The 24,957-nt window shown below is 44.3% G+C and overlaps 2 protein-coding genes across 4 annotated transcripts; one reads left to right on the top strand and one right to left on the bottom strand.

The window, feature by feature from the left end:
• Window positions 1-83: 83 nt before the first annotated feature.
• On the top strand, window positions 84-22,059 carry LOC129585170 (uncharacterized). Of its 2 annotated transcripts, XM_055477762.1 has the most exons (4): window positions 84-810; window positions 20,702-20,867; window positions 21,047-21,143; window positions 21,413-22,059. In XM_055477762.1, exons 2-4 carry the CDS (start codon window positions 20,778-20,780, stop codon window positions 21,763-21,765), a joined length of 540 nt encoding a protein of 179 aa, XP_055333737.1. In that variant the 5' UTR covers window positions 84-810; window positions 20,702-20,777; the 3' UTR covers window positions 21,766-22,059. The 2 variants fall into 2 exon arrangements, with proteins under 2 accessions (XP_055333737.1, XP_055333736.1); XM_055477761.1 differs by lacking the exon at window positions 84-810 and having other exon boundaries at window positions 20,509-20,867.
• LOC129585168 (uncharacterized transmembrane protein DDB_G0289901-like) lies at window positions 21,979-24,270 on the bottom strand. 2 transcript variants are annotated; one of them, XM_055477760.1, is made up of 4 exons: window positions 23,923-24,268; window positions 23,444-23,821; window positions 22,761-23,377; window positions 21,979-22,545 (listed from the first exon to the last, which is right to left on the bottom strand). In XM_055477760.1, the coding sequence occupies exons 1-4, from the start codon at window positions 23,972-23,974 to the stop codon at window positions 22,117-22,119; spliced, it is 1,476 nt and encodes a 491-aa protein (XP_055333735.1). In that variant the 5' UTR covers window positions 23,975-24,268; the 3' UTR covers window positions 21,979-22,116. The 2 variants fall into 2 exon arrangements, with proteins under 2 accessions (XP_055333735.1, XP_055333734.1); XM_055477759.1 differs by having other exon boundaries at window positions 22,761-23,821; window positions 23,923-24,270.
• Window positions 24,271-24,957: the final 687 nt, after the last annotated feature.

Here is a 24,957-nt window from a genome sequence, read left to right as displayed (position 1 = left end):
CGCTAACAAAAAAGTGCATCAAAATATGTAGCAAAAATACTTACCAGTTAATATCATCCGCATGTTACATTTACAACGTAACATTTCGGCATCAGCAACATCCTTTCAGATGGTGATAACGCTAGTAAAATTCGGTTAATCACAACGTTCGAGAATGCCGTTTACGAAACTGGATGTACTGTACTATTTGACAGTCTCTTCGCTTTGTTCCCGACGAAGATACCTTTGCGACACTGCTCATAGCCTCATGTCAGTCACGTGTACCGCCGCCATAGCTCGTACATCTGAGCACTGCTCATCCCGATGGTCGCGGTAAAATTCAGAGCGTTTTCGATCTCATCCCTCCTCTTAAGCTTACGAGAGCAGACCATCACAAGCTTCGCACACTCATCAAATTCTGCCCTCCGCGATCGCAGTTCTTCCTCAAGATTCCGGCGCACATTTTCCAACTGCATCGACTGGATACGAGCATGAACAAGCAGCTCAAAATACTGGGCTTTCAGTTCTTTGTTCACCGCTTCATCTGCATTCCGCTGTGCCTGGATTCTCTTCCGGTTCTCAGCATCCAGGCTGGCTTGTTCATCCTCCCGGCGAAGCTCCTGTTCAACCTCCCGGCGAATCTCCTGCATGCGCTCTGGCGTAAGGTGCAAGCTAAAGTTAACAGAATTATCCGAGAAACGTTTCACTGGAATAACTCCCGTTGAAGTCGTATTACTGGTTGTGCTGTTCATGCCGGTGATCGTCTTGTCCAGTAACACAGACTGTGCACAACCGCAGATTAGGATTAAGCCATACAATATGTTTTTCATGGTAAGTTGGCTGGACATCTCACCCACATTCAGCTCCAGAACAGTTACTTAATGCAGAAGCAAGCGCTATGGAATATAGTAACGATTAACTGAAAATGGCTAATACTACTACTTCAACTTTTGCAGAAATTTGATTATCGGAGTCCAACAACTCAGTTTAGAACTTCAATAAGGGTAGTGAATACATCGCTCTTATATTCTTTTTTGAAGTCTGCAAAAATTACGTGGTTCTGCGCAGGTTTGCGGCATACGTATTTCTCTTTTATTTTCCGGTATCGCATTGCGAGGTGTCGAAGTATTGTGTCATTTGTGTAATTCACGGGGCGAGTTAAAATTTCCTGATTGCGACGAATCCGTCCGACTACTGAGGATGTGCAGATATAGTATGTTCATAAAGTGAATGAAATGCAAAGGCAAACAGGAGAGCGATATACTCTGTACAAGTACACAAAATTGTAAGAATGCAAAGAAAAATGGCGCGGTACCGAATACCGAGCTGCAATTTGATTCCTTTTCCAAGTGTAAGTATTGAACTGTACAATGAGCAAGTCAATTAGGCGTATTATAAACAGACTTTATATTGATCGTCTGCAAATCCTCTTCCTCCTCTTAAGAGTGCGATCTAGGCCGTACACGACGTAAGGGGCCTAGAGCCTACGACTCTACCGGAAATACGGGAAACGCACTGGGAAGACGTAAATACCAATATTTATGGCTCATAAATATATAAATCACAACATAAACATCATCCTATGACACAGGTGGGAATGCCAAGCATGGAAATCACCGAATGATCTGTGCAGTCGTAAAGACTGTGCTGGCTACCTGCAAAGTACTATGCCTCAAGTGAGAGTGGCTGATGTACGAGTTGTACGTAGTGCACTGCACGAGTAAACTCGTACAAGCACATACGCTGCCGTGCTATGGCTCGCAATGCCGTATAACAGTGAGAATGGCTCTAAACAATAGTACTGGCTGACAATATAGTGCTGGCTCACGCGTACACTCCCGATAGTACGAAGGCGTCCATAGCCTGACTATCCTGACGGAGTCTCCCTCATGCCACTGGGTGGGGTGCCGAGGTCTCGCGAGGCCCGCTGATCTCCCGGCATTGCACTGGTAATACGAGAAACGCAAGAGTACGAGATACCGATGTTGCTTCCCCGTGGTGTCCTGAGTAGGTCTGAAAGTTGATCGTATGCTATTCCGCCATAGCGCTGCTCAGTGCAGTTTGTGCCATAACGAAATCAACACACTGCCTGTAGGACTGGCTGACACCAGAAGTCGCTCACGTTTCCTCGCAACATTCGCCACTCGCAAACCAGTGATACCGAAATCACATTGATTCTCAAACTCAACCACTTCTCGACCGTTCACCAACCACTTGAGTATTGAGCGCGTATCTTGCCTCTGGTTTGCCTGTTTAGGAGTAGTTTTTGGCTCTGAATTTACCATGGCGAAACGGTAAAGACTGGTTAAACGATAGGACTGATTGAAGTACGATTGCCTTACACAAATGATTTTGTATGGTTAGTTTATGAGAATTGAATGCCTTTCCTGTGCCTTACAATAAGAACACAAAAATACAACATGGCCTTAAGGGCGATAAAAATTTGGCTTATTGCCTTATTATTAAAATTACCAAAATAAAAATCCATCGAGATGCAATTTACTGTTATCACAAAAACAGGAATTTGGTCTGTTAGAGAAAAACAAAAGAAAAATACCGGAATTCCGCTGGCGGGTTACAATCCGTCCAATCCAACGGGTTATTCCAACTCCAAACTCACAAGGACCGTATCTGCCCAAGGAGTTATTCCAAACTCTCATGAACCGTATCTGTTCATGGAGTGTAAGAATGATAAGTAGGTGTGGCTGATGTAGATCTGGCTTAGAACATGGCGTACTCCGACGCAAACCCCTCAATTTGCACCAGGAATGTCATCCACATCCTGATTGGCATGTAATTCGATAGTTCTGCCGTCAAGTGCATTATCTGCTGGCTTAGCTGATTCATCAGCTGGTTGTTCTGGCTGTTTCTCCGATTTCCCGGTGTTTTTGTCTGGCATTTCGGTATCCAAATCCTTGTCGTCGTTCAAGGATGCTCCTTTTAATGCGTTCAACGCATCACTGAGGTCTGCCTGCTGTGGAGTTTTCATCTCCTCTGATGGGGCTGATTCATTTTCGCCTGTTGGCTTCTTGAGTGCTGGTTGTGCTGGCGTAGTGGGTGATGCTGCAACGCTGAGTTCATTGGAGTTCTGACTGGAGGTTAGTTCAGCTGCCTTGCGCTTCTTCTCACTACGGGTATTCAGGCGATGGATATGGTCAGTAACCATATCGACGGGATCCTGGACGTAGGTGAGGATTTTTGGCTTTTCTTTAGGAGTAAGTCTGGCTAAGGCTCGTTCGTAAATCTCCTTCTGTTGTTCTGGCAAGTGTGGTCTTCCGATAGCTTTACAGTTGTTCTGAAGGCGTCCTTCCGATTTACGGTCGAACAAGTAGGAATGGCTGTTGTAATGACCAAGTAGGGCTGCCAACATACGTGCGAACAATCTGGAGTTGTACTGGCGTGATTTCGGGATATTCCAACGAACTTCCTCTAGGGTTTTGGCGTACTGGAGAGTCTGATAACAATGGATTGCTGCCTTACATGCGACCAGGAATAACGCTGGGTTGGATTCAGCGCTGACCCACTGGAAGAGGTAATCCTCCCAATGGATTTTTCCGTAATACTGCAGTTGTGAGAGTGCCTCATAATCGACGGTTGAAATTGGCTTATCCAATTCATCCAAGTCGAGGAAGGTTTTCAGGTTGTTCTGCCTACCGTTGGCGTACTGATACTCCAATTCCTCTCCATGAGGACCTTCCACGCTGTAATCGCGTTGTTCCAACTGCCCATATAAATCGATTTCACTGGCGAAGTCGTTAAATTCAGTAACGACTGTTCGAATGGCTCGCTTGTATTGGAATGCCTTAGACTGCCCAAACAAGTTGAAGTGCTTCATGATTTTGTTGACCTGCACTTCTTCTGATTGTGGGCGTGGGATGATTTTTGGCTTTTCAATCTTCGGTTTTCTGCCTTTTCCCTGTGGAAAGTTCAACTGATCGTCAAAATCTGACATTACACTTGTTCTGCCGCTATTACAACCTACCGAAGATGTGGGTGTTGGCTGATCAAAAACAGGGCCACTACGAGGGTTGTAACTGCCTCGTGCGCCACTCTGCTGTCGGTCTGACTGTGGGATTGCTGGCTTTTTGGCTGCATCTGCATAGCGCGGCTGAGGATGTGAGTCCCGTGGTGCGCAATGCATCATTGTTGGGCTGGGGGTTGGCTGGCTACATCCTGCAACTCTTAAAGGAGTGTTGGGATTGATGTCAGGAGTTTTTGGCTCGGTTGGCAACGGTGCGTCTTGCCATCCGCGAGTGAACTTGATGTGCTGGCTAACGGCGCTGTGGACTTTCCGATGAAAGTTGTAACTGGCTTCAACATGGGGCCAATATTTGGACTGGCGTACACGGTCGTAAGCATTGCGGCTGCCATTTACGACCTCCGTGACGAGAGTTTCGACCTGGCTGGGTAGATCTGGCGTATCCATGAAGAGATGATCCAAACATGGACGTGTTTCTGTGTTGTGTTGGCATGCCTTACAATCCCTATTGTAGAGCCTGGCGAATGCCATTCTGAAAGTAGGAATGCCTTAATTTAAGCGTATATCATAGTGGTGATCCCACTACGTAGATTTGGCTTTCAATTAACTAAATTAATAACTAATTTAGTTATTTTATACTGGCTGTAGTAACTGAAATTTTTCTGAAAAGGAATAATATTACAATGCCTACAAACTGAGTTTACATGATATTACTATCATGCGATCTGTATGATCCAGTTTGTTGTTTTTATCTGCCTTAATTACCATACGATCTTTTAAATTACCATTTATCTGCCTTGATTACCATGCGATCTGGTAATTCTGTAATGGTTTAACTAGCTAAAATCGCAAAGTAGATTGTAACAGCTACCATGCGATCTACGTGTAGTTGTGTATGAATTTAAACTGGCTAAAAATCGCATCGTAGATTTGCAGCTACCATGCGATCTAAACTGTGGAATAGGACTGGCTATAATCACAAAGTAGATTTACATCTACCATGCGATCTGTCGTAATTAGAAATGAAAATGGCTATGATTACATAGTAGTTGTGAGACTACCATGCGATCTTATTGTGTTATGCGTTGATCTGATTGTTGTTTTGGCTGGGAAGTAGACTTGGATCTACTTCCGTTTTGCTGGAGGTTGAGATGCCTTTGGTGGTGATGAGAGTGGGTGTGTCAGTCGGAAACACACTCCGCGATGAACGTCGATGTCATAGACGAAATCCTCATCGTCCATGAGCTGCCTTTCGTACATTGTCGTTTGTGGTGCTGGCATAGATGGCATATCTGGCAAAATTGCTCTGATATAGAGTACTGCCTCACTGATTGTCGTACCGCTGGGATCCGCGATCTCATGGATAGCTCGCGTAATGAGCGCTCTCCAGGGATCTGGATTATTCTGCCGTATTTCTGATAAACGTGACTCTGTGTTAGCTGGCGTAATATAGACTGGCTGATTTGTACCGTGAAACTGGCGTATGATATGGCGTGAAATTGTCATCTGCCTTAATACGTATGAGACTGCCACAACAGTGTAATCTGGCCGTTCCTCAAACAAGGACTGCCAAATTGCATCTGGTGTAGGTCGTCGTAGTTGTGCCTGTAACTGACCAATAACACGTAAAATGTCATTGGGATGTGGCATGGGATTCTGATGTGGGACTGCCGGTATGTCTTCAATTGGCTCTCCTGTTAATGCGCTGACTCTCTGTGCATGAGTGCTTGTCAGTGCATAGCGGTGGAATGGCGGTTGAACGGCGCCAGGGTTGGGTAATTCTTCAACTACCCGTCGCTGGACCAATTCACGTAGTGCTGCCTGTATAGTTCTGATAGCTTCAGCTGGAGTCATATGTCACTGTGGGAAAACTGCCTGTATGTACTGGATGATCTCCAGATTTGTTGATCCATTTGGGTCATGAATCTCGTTTATCGCTGCCTCTACCGCGTACCGAAACTGTCGCGGTAAAATGAGTGGGTTGTCCTGATGCTGGTTTCGTCTGACTTGCGGAGTTGTGTAAGTTGCCTCTGTATTCCACTGATTATTTCAACTGCTGAAGGTGCATACAATTCTGCCTGTATTAACTGCTAAATCAACTGCCTCTCTGAATTCAGCAAGACTGGCCTGTAAACCACCGAGTCGAGTGCGGTAAATATCCTCGAGTACGGATAGTGTTGGGCGTGTCTTCTGAGTTTCCTTGGCGTATCTGATGGCTTCCAAAATTCTTGGAATTAATGCGGTGATTCTGGCTCTTCTATCTTCATCTGATTTGGGTCGTTTTGATTCGCTAGTTCTGCCTGGCTGATCTGGTACACATGTTTGTACTGGCTTTATGGGAGATGCCTCGGGAGTTTTATATCCCAATAGTTGTGGCTGTGTATACTCTGGTGAATCTTCGTCTGAACGCCGCTGTAGTGTTGGCGGTGAATAAATGGGTGCTCTCTGCCTAGTCATATCCAGGGTTGCAAAACCTGGAAATGGTGGGACTGGCTGTCGTACTGGAGCTGGAGGTCGGCCTGTAGGTACTGCTCTGCCTGATGCTCTAGCTGGGTCGCCTGATTTTGTGGCTGTAACCCAACTATATCCTCGCCTGCAAGGTAGATCTGGCTCTGTGCTCCTTGGATTACGGAACCTGTACTGATGTACACTGTTTGGAATGTGCTGAGTCATACTGGCTGGCAAAGGCGGTGAAAATCCCGGTGGTGGCGGGACTTAAATCGTGGAAATTCTGTCGCGCTGCCTGTCCTGGGATCTGATTGTGAACTGGCTCTGAGTTGATCTGCATTTGGAACTCTGGCTCGTACTGTGATCATACTGGCTGGTGGGAGGAAATTAGACCTGACTGGCTGTGGGAGGAATGTTGAACTGGCATGTCCTGTGTTTTCTGGCTCAAGCTGTTGTTCACTTTTCACTGGCCTGGGCGATGAACTACTGTCTGGTTCATCTGCCTGTTGTTCTGATGGTTGACTGCCTTGTATCTGCAACAGTTGTTGTTGCAACTGCTGGTTTTCCTGCATTAAACGAGTGAAATCTGCCTGTGTTAAGCCAGCCATCATCGTACTTCCTTGTGTAGAAGTAGACAATGGTTCTGCTGACTCAACTTTTGGAACTGGCTGAAGTCCTACATTAGCGAGTTGTTCTGATTCTGAATAAGTGGAATGGCTTGTTACTGGCCTTTCCACTTCGCCGATAATCATGACGTGTTCTTCCTCTGACGTTTCAGAAGAATCTGGCTCTTGTTGTGACTGGCTAGTGTTTTGTGGATCTGCCTGTTTTCTGGGATAACCGCGGCGACGACTGTCGCCTCGGTTAGGATCCATTACTGTAAAATGGAGAATGGTGTGTGATATGAATTACTAACACTGGTATGCCTGCTAGGAAGTGGTAGTGCATGCGGTTAGTAATTCTGTGGGAAATTGCCTATTTTAAATGCCTAATTATGGGGGTCTGTCTGTTTTAACTGGCTGAGTATGGGGTGCTGTCCGTTACATTGTGTACAACTGGCTAATTTACATGCAAGTATTTTTCAAAATGCATGTAAAATTAATTTAACTGGCTATTTTAATTTCAGATAATTGGGCTGATTTATTTTACTGGCTGAGATGCTAATTTGCAGATTGCCACCTGCGATCCTTTTTGACTGGCTAATACTTTGATATTACTGCTACCATACGATCTCTGATGCGGGTGCGGTCATGGTCCTTAATCTCATTTTACTGCCATGTGATATGCCTGCAGTTTTTTCATTTTTGCACTGGCTTAAATACTGCTTCCATGCGATCTAGGCGTTTTTTAACTGGCTGGTGGAAAACGTGGCTTTCGGCGCTTTGGACGAGTTAGTTTTTCAACTAGGTCTGCGTCCTCTGCGTCAGTTTCAGAATCGAGTGGCTGGCTTAATAAATCATTCGGCGTCTGACGATACCGTTTGATTTTCACTTTGCCTTTGCTGTTGGCTGTAATTGTCCATGATCCATCAGAATCGCTGGATGACGATTCTGATGTATCAGAACTGGCTGGTTTTGGTTTGGCCTGTCGTTTTGAGGTTTTTCTGATTTTAACTGGCGGTTGTGAAGACGAGTCTCCACCGGTTAATGTAGCTTCTGGACTTGTACTGGTTTTGGGCGTTAATTCCCGAATCAGTACTAGTATCACTGACTGGCTGATCTGCAGAAGTATCTGCAGCTGTACTGGTTGGACTGATAATTTCATCTGATTTTTTCTGAGGTACTTTCAACTTGACTTTTAACAGTCCAGTTGATGGCTTAGCTGGTGAGATTGGCTGCTTATTTTTATCCCGTTTTGTTTTGCCTAATATTTTCGCGTTATCGATATCACTGAGGATTATTCTGGTTTTGATTGGCTTACTGAAATCAGGGTCTTCTGGCGTGTATGATTTCAAACGATCGATCGCGACGACGTCTGAGTCATACGGGTAGTCTCTGCGAATAATGGCGACTTCGTTTTCTGATGGAAATTTTACGACTTCGAAAGGGCCATCGTATTTAAAACGAAGGTCCTTACTTTCGCCTTTCTTTTGTTGCTGCCTGAGGTTTACTAGACTGCCTATCGTAAAATCTGGCTTGCTTTTGTGCTGATTATAGGTTTCTGCCTTTCGCTGAAAGTCTTCGTCGATGTATGCTCTGGCTGCATCATGAGCAGCATTCAAACGATATTTGAATTTCTCCAAATAATCGTCAATGCTGTCATAATCGTCTGGAAGGTTGGTCTGAGTGATGGTGTCACCTGGAAGTGACTGTTCCCTGGCATACAACATGTAGAATGGTGAATGCCTGATGGTTTTCTGAACTGTACGGTTGTATGCTGCTACAATAAACGGGAGAAATTCATCCCACCGTTTTTCGTTAGCTCTGCCTACAAGCATGGATAGACCGTCGCCTATCCACTGCATCTGTCTTTCGACAAGTCCTCTGCCTTGGGGGTGATATGCCGTACCGAAATGATGCTTTATTTTTAGCTGTTTGGTGATAGCGCTGATGAGATCATTCAGAAAATGACTGCCTCTATCGGTGTTGATGATAAAAGGTGCGCCAAACGGCAATATCACGTCATGCAGCAGAAAATCTGCTACTGATTCTGCCTTTTGGTCGGGGATGGCTTTTGCGATTACGAACTTGGTGAGCTGATCGATTGCGACTGCAATGGTGTTATTGCCTTTTTTACTGACTTTCAGTGGACCTTTAAGATCCACCTGAATACGGAAGAATGGCTCTCCGGTCTGAACCTGCTGAAGTTTTCCTGGCAATGCTTTACTACGCGGAACTTTCCGAAACTGGCATTTCTGACACTGTTTTATGTACTGATGGATGTCACTGGTCATATTGTCCCAATAGTATCTGGTTGATATTACATGGCTGGTTTTCTGAGTGCCTAGATGACCGCCTGCTGGAGAATCATGCAAAGCGCGCATGATTTCCACTCTCCAGTGCCTGGGAACTACGAATCGCCGGTTAAGACGATCGTCTTTCTCACTGCGACGGTATAAGACACCATGATGAAGTTCGAAAAGGCGATAGTTGGTCTGAAGGTCTTGGCTTTCTGGCTTATCTTCCAGATAGAGAATGATTTTCTCTAGAGCTGGATCGTTTAATTGTTCGCTGCGGAGGAAGTTGAAGTTTCCTTCTTCGTCCTCATCAGCTACTGACTGTGCGATTTTGTTGGGCTGAGTATTTTGGGTTTGACTGGCTTCTGATACTGTAGTAGTACTGATTTCAATGTTTGTTTCGCTGCCTATTTCAGTAGCACTAGTATTCCCCATACCAGTGTTACTAATGTTTTTCTGCCTCATATCAGTGGCGTTCTGGGGGTTTGTAACACGTACTAACCCGACAGAAGTGGCTTCCTGAAAGTCACTGGTATTACTGACTGTGACCATGCGTACAAAAGGAGTGCTGAAGTGGTCATCCCACTCTTCCTCTGGTACTGCAGGATCAACAGGATGTCGACTGAATGCATCTGCGTTGTGGCAAAAATGCCCTGGCTTATATTCAATGTTAATGTGGTGACTGCCTAACTGCAATGCCCAACGAGTCAGGCGTGGATTCATGCCTTGTCGGTTACTGGCTGAACGAATGAGGTTTGCTAATGCCTGGTGATCTGTTCTGACTGTGAATTCGCTGAATTCGATGAAATGCCTGAATTTTGAGATCGCGTACACCACTGCCAAACACTCAAGTTCGGTAATGGCGTACCTGGTCTCTGCATCTGTGAGTGAACGACTGGCGTATGCAACAGGATGTCCATCCTGTTGAAGGACTGCTCCAATGCCTATCGTGGATGCATCACATTCGATAACTGCCTGTTTCGCTGGATCAAATCTGGCTATAACTGGAGTGGTTGTGAGTGCCTTTTTAATCGTCTCAAACTCTGCTGTGTGTTCTGGCTTCCAGTCTCTGGCTACGTCCTTGTCTTTCGATAAAAGACTGTACAGGTTTTGTGTAAGGGAAGCGTATCCCTTAACAAACTTCCTGTAGTAATTGGCTAACCCGAGAAAAGAGCGCATCTCTTTCTCGTTGGTGGGTTGAAGATAGTTTTGAATGGCTGTGATTTAGCTGGATCAGTAGTTATGCCTTTGTCACTCACAATGTGACCCAAAAAGTGGAGTTCTGGCTTTGCAATATGACATTTTGATGGCTTCAAAGTGAATCCAGTTTCCCGAAGACACTCAAATAGTAACCTGACTTTCATCGGTGCCTCTGCGTATGTTTTGGCTGCGACAATAATGTCGTCTAGGTATGCGAAAATACCTAAATGACGTATTCTGGCTAAGGTTTTATCCATGGCTGCTTGGAAAGTAGCGGGTCCGTTGCAAACGCCGAAAGGCATTCGCACGAACTCGTACAAACCATCCTGAGTTATAAATGCCGTTTTTTTCAACTGAATCGGGATGCATGGGGATCTGCCAAAACCCAGACGAACAATCGAACGTGAAGTAAAATTTATTTTCTGATACTGCGTCCAAAAGTTCGTCTGCGTTTGGTAAAGAATAATTATTTTTCTTGGTCAGGTTGTTCAACTTGATATAGTTGACGCAAAACCTGGTACTAATACTGCCGTCAGGGTTTTTCTTAATGGCTAAAACAACTGGGAAGGACCAGTTGCTTTTACTGGGTCTGATAATACCTTTTTTCTCCATGTCCTTAATGTGTTCTGCGATTATTTGTCTGCCTCTCCATTAAGTTCTGTGGGGCTGGCTTTTCACTGGCTTTGCATCACCGGTCTCAATGATGTGTGAGGCTGTTTCTGGCTTTACACCGTACAGCTGCTTAAAAGTCGGGAAAATATCCGCAAATTCCTCGCATAAGTCGGTGAACTGTTTCTTTTCTTCTGGCGTTAGGTCTGGATTCATGTTCATCTGGCTAATTTGTTCACGAATTTCTGCTTGTTCTTCTGGCGTACGTTCACTGAGTTTTACACTGCCTACACTGATTGTTTCCATTTCTTCGTAATCTTCCAAAACACCCACCCATGTGCCTCGCTTCAGCACACGGCGTGCCTGGAGGAGTTGATTACGAAAAAATCCATTATTTCTCCCTGTGGTTGTACTAATCCCGCAACTGGGATTAGTTTGCCTGAGGAGTACAATGCCGGATTCGGTGAAAACATATAGAGATCACCGATAGTTGTTGGTTTATCTGCACGTGTTTTAACTGATACCCAATTTAGACCTGGCTGTAAAGTGAAATTATCACAAGCAAAGACTTTGATGGCTCTGCTTCTAAATGTTTCTGGCTGTTCAACATCGTCGACGACGATATTGAGTAGTGGATTTTCTGGCTGAACGGTGGAGATTGTATCTGGCTGTGGCTGATCAGTGCTGTTAAGCACTTCCGTACTCTGTAGTTCTGGCTCTGTATTACTGGCTACATCGCGTAAATCACCATGCGATCTTTCCTGTGAAGTGATTATTTCTGGCCGTAAGCATGGCTGATCACACGTAGCGATAACTGGCTCATCATTTAAGTTGATTTGGACTGGTTTGTGCTGTAATTCTACTTCAACTGGTTGTTGTACAACAACTGCCGGTTGTGGTAGAATTTCTGGCTTTTTCACTGAAGTATTATCGTGAGCGTACTGTAAACGTAATTTGTATGGCTTCTTACATTCTTCCAACATTTCTTTCAGATTCACAGTGCCTAACAGAATTTGTTCTGATAGAGTTTTTTCCGTAATATCTGGCTTAGTATTAACTGGCTGTTGAGCTGAGGATGATTCAGGAAACTGCTCTGGAGATTTTTCTGGCTGAAAGGGACAATAGTGGAAAGCGGGATAATCGTCAATCGGCTTATACACTATTGTCTCCTGTGGCTGATGTACGAATGTTTCGAGAACCTGGCTGTATGTAACTGGCTGAGTTTGCGGAAGTTGATCTGGCTTTGGTGTTTGATACAGCTTTTTAAGCGGTAATATGAGTTTGTAGGTTTGATATTTTTAATTGGCTTCGATTTAACTGGCTTATTTTTATCAAAAAGGCGAATATGCAGCAAATCATCGCTGAATTTTACGCGCTTTTTGATAATCATCGGTGTTCTACTGGCGTTGGCTTGATTGTAGGGCTGATATGTAAATGAACCGTAAATGGCGGGATCGAGCGATTTCCACACTCGATGAGGCCGTTTATTGATTTCCAGTGTCGTGATCTCAAGGAATTCTGGCTTTGGCATCTGATATGAGCTGAATTTAGCGTTGATCTGCCTACGATCTTGTTCGAGTAATTTATACTCGTACAAAATCTCTTGTTTTATGCCTTCTAACTGCTTCGTGAGGATCCATTTAACTGAAGTGGCTGTTAAGCCCTTAGTTTTAATGGTTTTTCTGGCTTTTATCTGACTGCGATAAAATTTGCAAATACGATGCCTGTAATTTGCCAACTTTTGTATCTGCCTAACGTAGACTCAATATGCTAACCACGCATTTATCTGATTCACTGTGTTTTCATCTGGCTTAGGGAGTGTGAGATCTGGCAATTTTGTAATTTTTGGCTTTTTTACTGATTTAATTTCTGGCTTGATTTTATTTTGAACTGGCTTAACTGATTTTTGTTTTCTGGCTTGTAGCTGTGCTTCAGTGTGCAAAGGGTTTTTATGCCGTTTATCTCATTTTTGAGCTGCATCCAGTGGCAACGCAGTTGCCACTGGTATGGGGTAAGACGACACTCCGGGTTTCTTAGCGAGATCTGCTTCCAGGGTGGCATATGATGCCGGTCTGGACTGATTTACTTCCAGTGGGGCTGATACAGCAGCACTGGACTGATATACTTCTAACGCAGCTGGCTTTGCTGGGTTAGACTGATTTACGAGATATGGGCGATCGCGTTTTTGTTTTGGCCGAAGGTGGGAGACTTTACCACAGTCTGCCACCATGACCGCATTTGCTAAGAAGTCCTGGCCTATAAGGAGATGCACACTGTCTGCACATAACGGCTTAACGTACATGCTGTGAAGCACTACGTTGCCGTTGATTTTTATGGGAACACTGGCGTAATGCGTGACGGAAAAATTACAAACTCCTCCTATTCCCCTGATATGCATGTGTTTTGATAATGGCTTCTGAATGAGGTTGTACTGCCTGCATAACTGATCAGAAATCAGGGACGTTTCCGCTCCTGTATCAATCATAGCGTTTACTCTGGCTGTACCGATCGTAACTGGGTGAGTTAACGTCGGCGATTTTCCTGGCTCATCGCAATTACCGATGTGACAATGATGTACTGCTGGGTTTAAATCGACAGTACATTCACAATCACTCTTAACGGTGAAACCGTTGAAGGTTACGCTGGCTTTCTGCTCTGGTTGTTCTGATTTATTTGTGGTTAGCTCTGGGATGATCTCAAGTGTAGCTTGGGAGATAAACTGGCTTAAATTGGTTCGATTTACTGGCTTAGGTGTTTTGATTTGTTTTTGGATTGGCTTAGCTGTAACTTGCTGTGGTTCCACTGTATCCGAGTGACAAGCTGGGTTACTTGTCGCTGGTTTCGTGGCTGGCTTACTTACTGCTGCTTTCCGTTGTACTGGCTTATTTGCTGATACTTTTTGTAGTACTGGCTTATCCGGCGGTTTTTTGGGACGCGGGACAGCAGAGCCGGTTGCTGCTGCCCTTAATCGTTTAAATCTGGCTCATCACTGATGTCACGGTCTGATGTCACTGATTCTGTATCGGAATCATCACTGTCACTGTCTGACAGTGAGTCCGATAACTCGCTAAAACGGTTGGACTGACGAGGACGCGGTGATGGCGCGGGACGAACTGACGGTCGACCACTGCCACCACGGCGCTCATTGCCTGCGTTATCCTGCCTTTTGTCGTTTTGATCTGTTGTGTTGTCTCTGCGTTCGTTGTTAGGGCGGTTTTCTGGACTCTGACTTTGTTTTCTGGCCTCACGACGAGCTTTGTTGTCCTGCCATTCCTTCAGTGAGCGTCGTGCGCCATCTGGCCAGTGATATTTCTGATAAACTGGGTTGTCTGCCTTTGCCTTTGCTGCATGTGTGCACACATCGGAAGTATGCCCTTTGATGCAGCACCACTTGCAGTAATCGAACCCTTCTCTCGGTTTATCGCTGGCTTGTGGGTTACGTTGTTGTGACCTGCCTCGAGGTGGACGATTCGCATTGCCGCCGGCGGCCTGCTGACCACCAGCGTTGCGAACGCCGGGATTATCTGGCTGACATTCGGGGTTAATTGCCTGTGCGTATGACACTTTGGATGAGCTGGCTTTTGTAGGGTTGGCTGTTTTGCTACTGCCGCTTAAGTGCAACGACTCCAGATATCTGGCTCTCTGGAGAAGTTCAACTGGAGTTTTTGGCATCATGAGTGCGACATTTTCATGCAGCTTAGGGGCTGTTTTCAGTCCTTTCAGCATGCAGGAGACGAGGAATGCTGGCTGAGTTTGACCACTACGATCAGACAATGATGACACTGCCTGAAAGTACTGCTCGATGGTTTCTTTGGCTGGGTTGAACTGGCGTGTCATCAGTGTCTGTGTGGCATGGAAGGCCTTGTCTGGATCGCCGAAGCGTTCCAACAATTTCTTCCTAGCTTCTGCGTAAGTGGTAACTGGCGTTGATGATGCCATAATACCACTGAACCATGTAGCTGCCTCATTCTGAAGTGCACCGCGAAACGGTTAAGAGTTTCCTCTTCTTCCCATTCGCCTGCCTTTTTGGCCAACTCAAACAGTGTGAGGAAGCCTTCGACGGTATCTTTTGTGCCTTTATACTTCGGTACGAAGCAGTTCTTGGTTTTCTTACTGGCTACCTGTGGTAATAATTGAGCAAAACCACTGGTCTGTGCTTCCAGTGCTTTGCCAATTATACTGCCGATGTCCAGCTGTGGGTTTACCACAGTTGGGCGTGTTGTGGGATGATGGTGATCTCATCATCTGGCTCTGTTGTTCTGAACTGGGCATTTTCACGGTGTTCTGCCTTACGACGTCGAGATGGACGCCGGTGAGTGGTGTTATCCTGAGGGATTACCATCACTTCCGGTGATTCGTCTCGACGTGACTGGTGTCTCTGATGTCGGGAGGTTGGTGGGGGACCGGAAGAAGGCTCCTCGATCAAACAGGCCTCTAGTGCACCACACCTCTCCTTGTAATGAGTGTACCGCTCTCTATAGTGTCTGAGTTCTTCCTGAAGAGTTTCTGCTTTCTGTGATTCTGCCTGGATACGTCTTTGTGCCTCTTTCTGCAACTGGTGCTGAGTATACTCTGCCCTCTTCTGTAGCTTCTGCCTTTCCAGGTATGATTCCTGGAGTGCCTTTTCAATTTCAGCGTTATTCTGAATTGTACTGGCTTTATCAGCGTCCCGCTGCTGCGAACGCTGATCCCTCTTTTCGATGTACGTTTTCTGAAAATTGATCATTTCGTCCTGGCGTTTTATGAAATCGGTTAATTCCTGGATTTTAGCACCCTGCGAATTTGACTGCCCTTTTTCACGAAACAATTCGATTTTTGCCTTGGCCCATAACTCACGCAGTCGGTTCACCTCCTCCTGTGGGTCTGGGTCCTCTTCCTGTGGTGTGTGATATGCCGCTGGATCATTTGATGATGGTGACTGATGCGTATTTTCGTGTTGAACTGACGGGGTTTCTGGCTTCTGCTGCTCATCTTCTGACTGAGACATATCGCTATGCTCTAGCAGATCATGTTGACCTCCAATGATGGAGTCGGCATCATCTGGCTGAGCGTGGATTTCTGCCTGAATAGTTTCTGGCTGTGCAGTTCCAGTGGACTTCCGTTCCGGGGAACGTGCCACCTTACTGCTTCTGGCGAATGCTTGTTGCTGATTGATGCTCTCGAGAGTGTGGTATGGGACATCATGTCCTCCTGCCTTCAGTTTTTGTGCCTTGGAATGTGAAACACGTTCCTGAGCCGGTATTTCTGCCTCACTTGACAACGGTTCGTTGTCGGTTATTTCTGGCGTCTGGCTTGCTCGCACAAACGGTGAGAGTGTGTCTCTCAGCCGTCTGAACATTTTTACTGGTGTTATGAAAATGATGCTGTAATAATCAGGATTAAATTGTGTGAGATCTGGCTGAATTAATTTTAAATTAGAAGGTGACTTTGGAATGGCTGTAACTTCAAACGCTATCGATGGAAATCAGCGGCGTTTTTCGCTACCTGGATGTCTGGCTAAGTGATGCAAGAGGATGTTTTTCAGAAATGACTTCTGAAAATTTCCTCTCTCTGCTGTGTCTCTGAGTGCGATGGCTTTAAGCGGCTATTGTATTCAAGCGAGCCGAATACAAAGGCGGCTTGGTTATCAGCGATTGGAATCTTTCCAACGCTGAACATGAATTTACCTGCCTGCAAGAGCGATGAACGGTGCGCAATACCCGGAAATTTCCGAAAGGTTGTAACCTTTCGAAAAAAAAAATCCAGAGATTTGCGCTGGCTGAAAATTGCTGAATTTTGGACTGAAATAACGGAGATTTCACTAGCTGCAAGAATACGTATTTTTGCACACGAAACGAATCGTGTTCGGCTGGCTGATAAGTAGTGAATTTCCGAAGAAACTCACTGGGTTTAATGGCTAATTTTTCCACAAATTCACAGCACTATTCGTACTGAAATAAATGGAAAAATATTGTACTGGTTGAATGAAATAGAGATCTGACAAATAAAAGGATGTGTAAACTGTAGGACTGCAATGTAGAGCTGGCTGAAGTCCTAATATCAACAGGTGGTTTTGATATGTAATCTGGCTTATACAAACTAAATATGAGTTGTTCTGGGTGAAGGCTGTTGTTCTGATAATGTGGAAAATTAAATTAAAAGAAAGTGCTGGTTATTAGGTTAGTGATAGAAATGAAAAGGAAAATGAGTTGGTTTGGCTGTTAGAAGGTTCTTACTTCGATCCGTTGTTGGGCTGATCCTTGAGGGACCTGGTGACTGGTTTTAGCAGTCTTTCGCGCACCAGGTGCTGCTCCTCGCTTCGGTGTTACTGTCGACTGGGACGAAAACGCGCAGAATCCAGAGGGGGACTCCACACGCTGTTCTTCCGAGAACCGACACGATCTCTGCTACCATGCGATCTAGGCCGTACACGACGTAAGGGGCCTAGAGCCTACGACTCTACCGGAAATACGGGAAACGCACTGGGAAGACGTAAATACCAATATTTATGGCTCATAAATATATAAACCACAACATAAACATCATCCTATGACACAGGTGGGAATGCCAAGCATGGAAATCACTGAATGATCTGTGCAGTCGTAAAGACTGTGCTGGCTACCTGCAAAGTACTATGCCTCAAGTGAGAGTGGCTGATGTACGAGTTGTACGTAGTGCACTGCACGAGTAAACTCGTACAAGCACATACGCTGCCGTGCTATGGCTCGCAATGCCGTATAACAGTGAGAATGGCTCTAAACAATAGTACTGGCTGACAATATAGTGCTGGCTCACGCGTACACTCCCGATAGTACGAAGGCGTCCATAGCCTGACTATCCTGACGGAGTCTCCCTCAAGAGCTCCATTCTACATCGGTCGATAAGATACGCACAAACTACATTTGACATTTCACGAAGCGCCGGTCTAATCTTTGCCAGAATTAATAAGCCTGCGTGCGCCGTTACCATCCTCCATCTTCAGTAACACAGAAATTACAGTACCTCCCGAAGAAGAAAAATCCCTTCTGTATAAATTAATGGATTGAGCGAAGCGGCTGAGTCTGGCGATTGAATAACATTGCCGGTGCTGGTAATTAGCCATGGCCGCTTTATTTTTCGTGGCCACGATACTGATGCTCGTTGCGGGGTATCTGCGCGTATTATATCCTGATTCATACTTTTCTGTTTTCCTTGGCACAGAAAAAGCTTTTGTTTTCCGAAGAAAACATCGAAAACATTTTTTCTGTTTTGGCCCGTGCGCACATTTTTTCCTGTTTCCAAAATGGGCGCTGGGACGGTCTTTTTCAGTTCTCGCTCATACTTCAAAAATCTTTTTCCCGGATTCTCCGCCCCGTTCTTATATTAACCACGAAATATTTAGTACACAGGCCAAAATCAGGATTCTAAATAATAGTAAAGCGCTTTCGATCGAGTACTTTGCAAAGTGAACATGAAAAATTGTAATTGCTATTTGCAGCCTAAATTTCCTCAAAATATTTCTAATAAATACGTTTCGCGAACGGAAACGGCTTTTGCTACTGGCAGCCGTAGTGGTACAATTCGGTCAATTTTGCCAGGGATTTGCTATTTGCTAATATTTGACACTGTAATAATACTGCTACTGTGAAATTATTCGTGCCAAGTGACAACAGTTTTCAGAAGTATTACAACACTAACATACCTAACATTATTACTACTCGTACCTAACAACATTATTACAGGCTGCTGTAGTACACTGTACGTAATCGTACTGTAGCCGTAGAATCATGTTCTACAGGTTGTCATTGGTAACAACTCGACCGGAAACAGATGTACCGGCTATCTCAGTAGATCGTGAATTCATGTTATCTGTTATGCAGAATTCTGAGATGTTCAAACTTTTCTGGATGCGAAATCAGTAAACGTGCTCACGCTGCCTCGACAGGATTGTGATTTACTTAAGATCTGGGTAATTACCAACGAACCATTAAACCTCGTTGTATCGTGGTACGGGTGGATTAACCCCACCAACTAGGGGCAGCTTACAATTAGAAGTTGCCGTTGCAGTATTATGATCGATTAATTATGCTACACTTAGGTATATCCTGTATTTGAAATTTCTACTACCGCTGCGTCACTGCCCAGTGCCCACATCGATCGTCATTTGACAAAGGCAAAACATTTGTTTTGCAAATTACTTTGAATTTTGATTTTCCAAAACATTCGCCAAACAGTTGAAACATTTGCTAAACAGATGACTTTTTCGAAAATGTGTAGCATATGTAATGCTGGATTCATACTTATCTGTTTCCCCCCAAAACAGTCGAAAAAGTTAAAACAGGCGAAAAAGTATGAGGATAAGGAAAAAAGTTTTTCTGTGGGCATCCAAACAGAAAGTATGAACATGCTACACATTTTCGAAAAAGTCATCTGTTTTGAAAATGTTTCCTCTGTTTTGGCATATGTTTTGGAAAATCAAAATCATTTGCAAAAACAGAAATGTTTTGCCTTCGACCAATGGCGATCAATGTGGGCAGTGACGTATAGCATAATCATAATGGTTTAGCGGCATATAATATTGTAATAATTAGGTTAGTACTGTAATACTTTAGAAAACTTGTTGCAACTTCAGTGGTAACCTTAATATGTACTTCAGAAAACTTGTTGTTAGCACGAAATTTTTCACAAATACTGTAACAGTACTCGTACCATTACAATGGCACGAGTCACGACGTAATTATACAAGTTTCGCTCGCGCCTGCGTCCTAACATAGTTATCGTTAATAATTATATACAGTACTACAGTATATAGATATAGAGATACATATATATATATATATATATATGTATATGTACGCGTACACGTATAGTTGTACGGAAAGTACATTCGTATTATTTCGAATCTTATTATTATTTTCAAATTAGTAGAACGGGGTGGAGAAATCGGAAACAGATTTTTGAAGTATGAGCAAGAACTGAAAAAAACCACACAATCGCATATGTTGTAAACAGAAAAAATGTGTGCAAAATCCAAACAGCAAAACTTTTTCCAAATGTTTTCTTCGTAAAACAGAAAAACCTTTTTCTGCGTCAAGGAAAACAGAAAAGTATGAATCCTGTATAACTGCATGCCCACAGAAAATCTTTTTTCCTTATAGTTATCCTTTTCACCTGTTTCAACGTTTCTGACTGTTCTGGGGAAAACAGAAGCATAAAGATCGAGCATCAGAATGATTAATTTGAGATTTGAGAATGATTAAATATTTATTGGAATGCTTTATAATATATCTAGTGCTTATTGTAGAGCAGAGTCTAGACCGCTTGCCATTGAACTCAGCGTTGCCTGCGATGCAGCATTCGCTGTCGGTGGCGGTGGCATCAATCAGAACGCCTTTATTAATTTTGCCAAATCAAACATTTTCAGCAGATGTATAAAATTTTTTAGTACCTGACCACGAGTATCTGTCATTATTCGCTTTGAACTGGCTACTGTACAATTATTACTCGTGCGTACGTGCCAATTTCGCCATTTCATAATTCCAATTTTCATCTACACTTTTGAACATGACTTTTTTGGTTCGTCGTTTCTGGATTTTTCTGATCATTTGTTCTTGCCACCTTGAATGGTGTAGTGGAAACGCCAGCGACGCTATACATACGGTTTTGGATACTGATAACATAACAGCTGCGATTTCAAACAACGAAAACATGGGGACGCTGAGCACGGAGGATATGTTTCGGAAACTTTTAAAATTGGAAATGAAAGTCGACGCGCTTTTGAATTCGCGTGAAGGAACGGTAGGTCCTTGAATGTTTCGACGTAGACATAGGCTTGATTGCTTGCAAATATACATTTTTTCTTGACTGCTTGCAAACATACTGCTTGCAAATATACAAATATATATATATATATATTTCTTTGCAAAAATCACTAGCATTCGTTAATTTGGATGTTAGCAATTTCGGACTGATTCCAGAATTCCACTAACCTGCAAGGAGTGCACTCTGGTGCTCTGAGCTGGACTGCGAATTCCGCACAGCGTCCACCTTTCCCGCCAGTGCAGCTTGTTCCGAGTAAGTGTGTTTATTCGAGCAATCGAGTTATACGATTTATTACACACTACTTACTACATTTTCTGGAAATTACCGAAAAAAATTCGCAATTTTTCTGACATACAGCAATAGTAAGTAGCGTACTCCGCAGTGCTTGCTTTGAAAACTCATGATTTATTTTTATCATTTTTATTGATTTTGAATATGTAGTGTTGATGTTTCGGTATCACTCGTAAATTAGCACTGTAGATCCCTATTCGTACTTTAACATTTGAACGTTGCCGCTACAGGTAATAGCCCTCCGTCTGCTTGGAGTCCGCTGCAGAGTGGTCCTATTAACCAGCTACAACCGCCGCTTCAGTCACAGCTTGTCCCGACACCTTATAATTCCCATCCGTACCTCTCGGCCGGACAGATCCCGCAGTATGCACAGTATGGTCACGTAAATGGGGCTGGTTTTTCCGGATTTGGTCAGACGCACTTGGCAGATTACGGAATCGGAGAGCAGCATATGGATTACACGAATGGAACGTTCCATTTTAAAAAGCCAGCGATCCCACATCCTCCGCTCACGCAGATGCCGCTGCAGCCATTTATATCAGTAGGCCGTGATATGAACTTCTTTTATAAACCCAAAAAGTGAAGGCCAGCATTTTTGGCTTCGTGTTTCCACGTTATGTTTTACTAGAAAGAATGATGTCTAAGATTTGCCAGTCCAGCGTTAATACGAGCTGCGCGTGTGAGAATTTTCGGTTTTTGACTCTTCTATGTAGTCGCATGTTTTTTCGGAAATTTTGCAATCGGTATAAAATATTTAAACGGATAAGCGCTAATGAATGCGTATGGAATAAAAGGATTTTCTCCGTTATTAATTCTGAATTTCTGCTAATTAAATATGCAGAGTCACAGTTAAATTGTAGAGCAGTATTATTACAACTTCCAGGATACACGAATAGCGGGACATTGTATCATAAATTCAAAGTGTAATTTCTCGCTAATAAAGCACAATATGGACAGAATTATCAGGCGTAATGCAGTAATATGAATCGTCGCGCAGAAAGACGTCCTTGCACTTCTCAGCATCTCCCACCCATCGTCCGTTCACTCTCTTGCGAACATTGTTGGAATTGTCAAACACCACGACATGATCGGCATCGTACAGATCGAAACCTTTTCCGTTGACTTCGTACGGCACCCAAGCGTTGGTCTCCCAGTTCCACATAAATATTCGCTGGTTTCGATCGACATACATCTGCATTCCGTCGTTCCCCACACCGACATCCCGCACGTTCGATGCGCTGCGGTCACGGATCCACTTATGGTTTGTGTAACGGTAAAGGTCACCGCTGTCAGTTGCCGCCAGAGCTTCGTCCCAGTTTCGTGGGGAAATGCGAGTAAAACGAACTTGTGGTTGGTTCGGTACCTGTGAAAATTTACGCAATTCTTACATATATATATATACATATATAACTATATGTATATTCGTTTCTAAAATGTTTTGTGATTCGTTTCATTTATATATACGGCGTAAATGATCAGATAATTTTTGTTGTACTAAGTAAATATTGTTACAAAGTACTAGCAAAATAATCGAATTGACCACTGCAAGACAAATTTCTACAGCTGGCGCTTGCTTACCATTTCAGGATTTTTTCGATAGTGAAGCCGCCAAGCTCGTCCATTAGTATCCACAAACCATACCGCATCATCCATCCCATGAAACGCATACTGTACATTGCCGGTAATCCGCACTTCAGTATCCGTTCCTACCATTTCCGCCGTGGGATCGACTCTTATGAGCTCATTCCGCATGTTTACATAGTAATCAGTCCCGTCCAGCACACAAGCCCCCGGAGCTCCGGTGTACCCAGTGGCATAAATGGCATTCCCGCCCTGCCACGTTTCCGACGCGTCACCCTGTCCCGCAATGTTGGTATACGACTGACTACCGCTGGATGCCTGCACTCCTCCCGACCCGGAAAACGAGGCACTGTTCTGGCTGCCGGAAGAAGATCCACCGCTGCCCCCAAAGGGCAACCTGTTGCCGCTGCTCCCCGTCGGCTGCTGATAACTATCGGGCCCAATGCCGGGAGTTTGTGGATTGTTTGTGTTAAGAATGGGCCCCAACGGTCGAGGGGGCGCCATTCGTCCCGATGACTGGGACTGGGTATTAGTGTTACCGTTACCGCTGCTGCTGGCACTACCACTGACACCGGCGTACCCCAATCCTGCCTGGTTGTAAGAATCAAAACTCCCTGAAAATGGACGGTAAGGATTAGCTGTACCAGATGCATCGCTAGCGGAGTAAACCGAGATCGAACCTCCCGTGGCGCCATTTTGCTGATAGCTGTCAGGGCCGCCCGTCTGATAGTCACCACTCGAACCCGAATAATCGAAGGAATTATCTTGATTGCCGGTGTTGCTGCTCATGCTTCCGCCGTTAGACCACTGCTGATTGTTGTTGTTAGCTGGACGTTGTCCACTTGCGGCACCTCCGCTGCCGGCATTTCCGCTTTGCCATGAATAGCTGTAGTTGTACGCCTGCGGCTGCATACCGGCATTTGCGTTGACATTGTTGGATGTGTAGTAAGAGTACGATTGTTGACCACCGGTGTTTCCGCTAGCACCGCTACTGTACGGCCGTAACTGGGAGGATGAAGTAAATGATGGAGTAAGCTGCGCTAGAGCCGAACAGATCACTACAAGGAAATTTAAATAATAATAATTTAAACCATGCCCGATCATGTTACTTTGGTAAACGCTAATTAATTGTGCACTGCAAATACATATGCAATCTTACAGCTTGCTAAATGTGAGACCCATATTCCAAAATTATCCCCGCCTGCTTGCATGATAACTGCATATGCGATCCGTCCAGAGTTATTTCAGAATACAAGGATAACTAGATACGCTGCGGTTCTTATACGTGACCTTTGGAACAAAACTGTCATTCAGTAGCCAAATGAATAATGACTTCCGCTTCAAAAATATTACGTCTGGCGAGCAAAGTACGATTCTGGTGCTGAAAGCCCATTAAATAACTTCACTATGCAGCACATTCCGTCTGCCATAGGTGGAAAATAAAACGTAGAGTTCCAAGTGTATGCATTATCAGAGTATTTATCACAAACGTACCGACATGCCAGTCCACGTTCTCCAGCTATCCAAACAAAGATTTTGGCACTCGGCTGCCGCGATGCACAAAGGATGGCAATGCAGTAAAGAGACGAGTTGTTACAAATGGACAATGGAACAGATCACCAAAACGTGCCGGACCTTGAATAGTCATTGTTTGCTGAAGAACGCAAAAAAATACGCATTAACAGCAGCGGATGTTTCTTTGAATCAACAAATCCCCGTGAGTAAAGATTTATATCTGCTTCCGAAAGCATTTCTTGTGATAATGCATGATTTTTCATGTACAGATATTAAAAGTGGTACAATAAGGAAAATTTAGACCAACATGAAGAACGGTAAAATTCGTCCCGAATTCAGCTTTTACACCTGTGAGTATAAAGTCACTATACATAAACGGCAGCTGTCGGCAGGTAAGCATTACAAGCAACTGAATATCGGTATCATTCAATCGAAAAAAAAAGACAAAAATGACATTTTTTGCTGCTTTAATCCTTAATGGCTTAATTTGACATTTTTTAAGTTACTAAAAATGTGGACAAATGTTACGATTGCGAAATTATTGTGATTAGTCATCCATGCCGTGCTAGTGCCGTTCCGCTACGGCGCTGCCGGCACTCCCGCCCGGGGAGAACTGTCGAGTGCTGCTCTTTGTTCACAAAATCGATGCAACCACTGGCAACCACTGTGACGAGGCGAC

This window comes from Paramacrobiotus metropolitanus, unplaced genomic scaffold, assembly GCF_019649055.1.
Source record: "Paramacrobiotus metropolitanus isolate TYO unplaced genomic scaffold, Prichtersi_v1.0 Parri_scaffold0000016, whole genome shotgun sequence".
NCBI classification, from domain to species: domain Eukaryota; kingdom Metazoa; phylum Tardigrada; class Eutardigrada; order Parachela; family Macrobiotidae; genus Paramacrobiotus; species Paramacrobiotus metropolitanus.
This window is presented reverse-complemented; position numbering and strand designations above follow the sequence as displayed.

Bases quoted from the DNA above. Each gene is read 5' to 3' on its own strand.
- LOC129585170 (XM_055477761.1), top strand. From the start codon at position 20,634: ATGACTTTTTTGGTTCGTCGTTTCTGGATTTTTCTGATCATTTGTTCT. The intron at 20,868-21,046 runs GTAGGTCCTTGA...GACTGATTCCAG, and splicing joins TGAATTCGCGTGAAGGAACG to AATTCCACTAACCTGCAAGG. The intron at 21,144-21,412 runs GTAAGTGTGTTT...TTGCCGCTACAG, and splicing joins GCCAGTGCAGCTTGTTCCGA to GTAATAGCCCTCCGTCTGCT.
- LOC129585168 (XM_055477759.1), bottom strand. From the start codon at position 23,974: ATGCAAGCAGGCGGGGATAATTTTGGAATATGGGTCTCACATTTAGCA. The intron at 23,822-23,922 runs GTAAGATTGCAT...ATTTCCTTGTAG, and splicing joins GGTCTCACATTTAGCAAGCT to TGATCTGTTCGGCTCTAGCG. The intron at 22,546-22,760 runs GTAAGCAAGCGC...AAATTTTCACAG, and splicing joins ATCGAAAAAATCCTGAAATG to GTACCGAACCAACCACAAGT.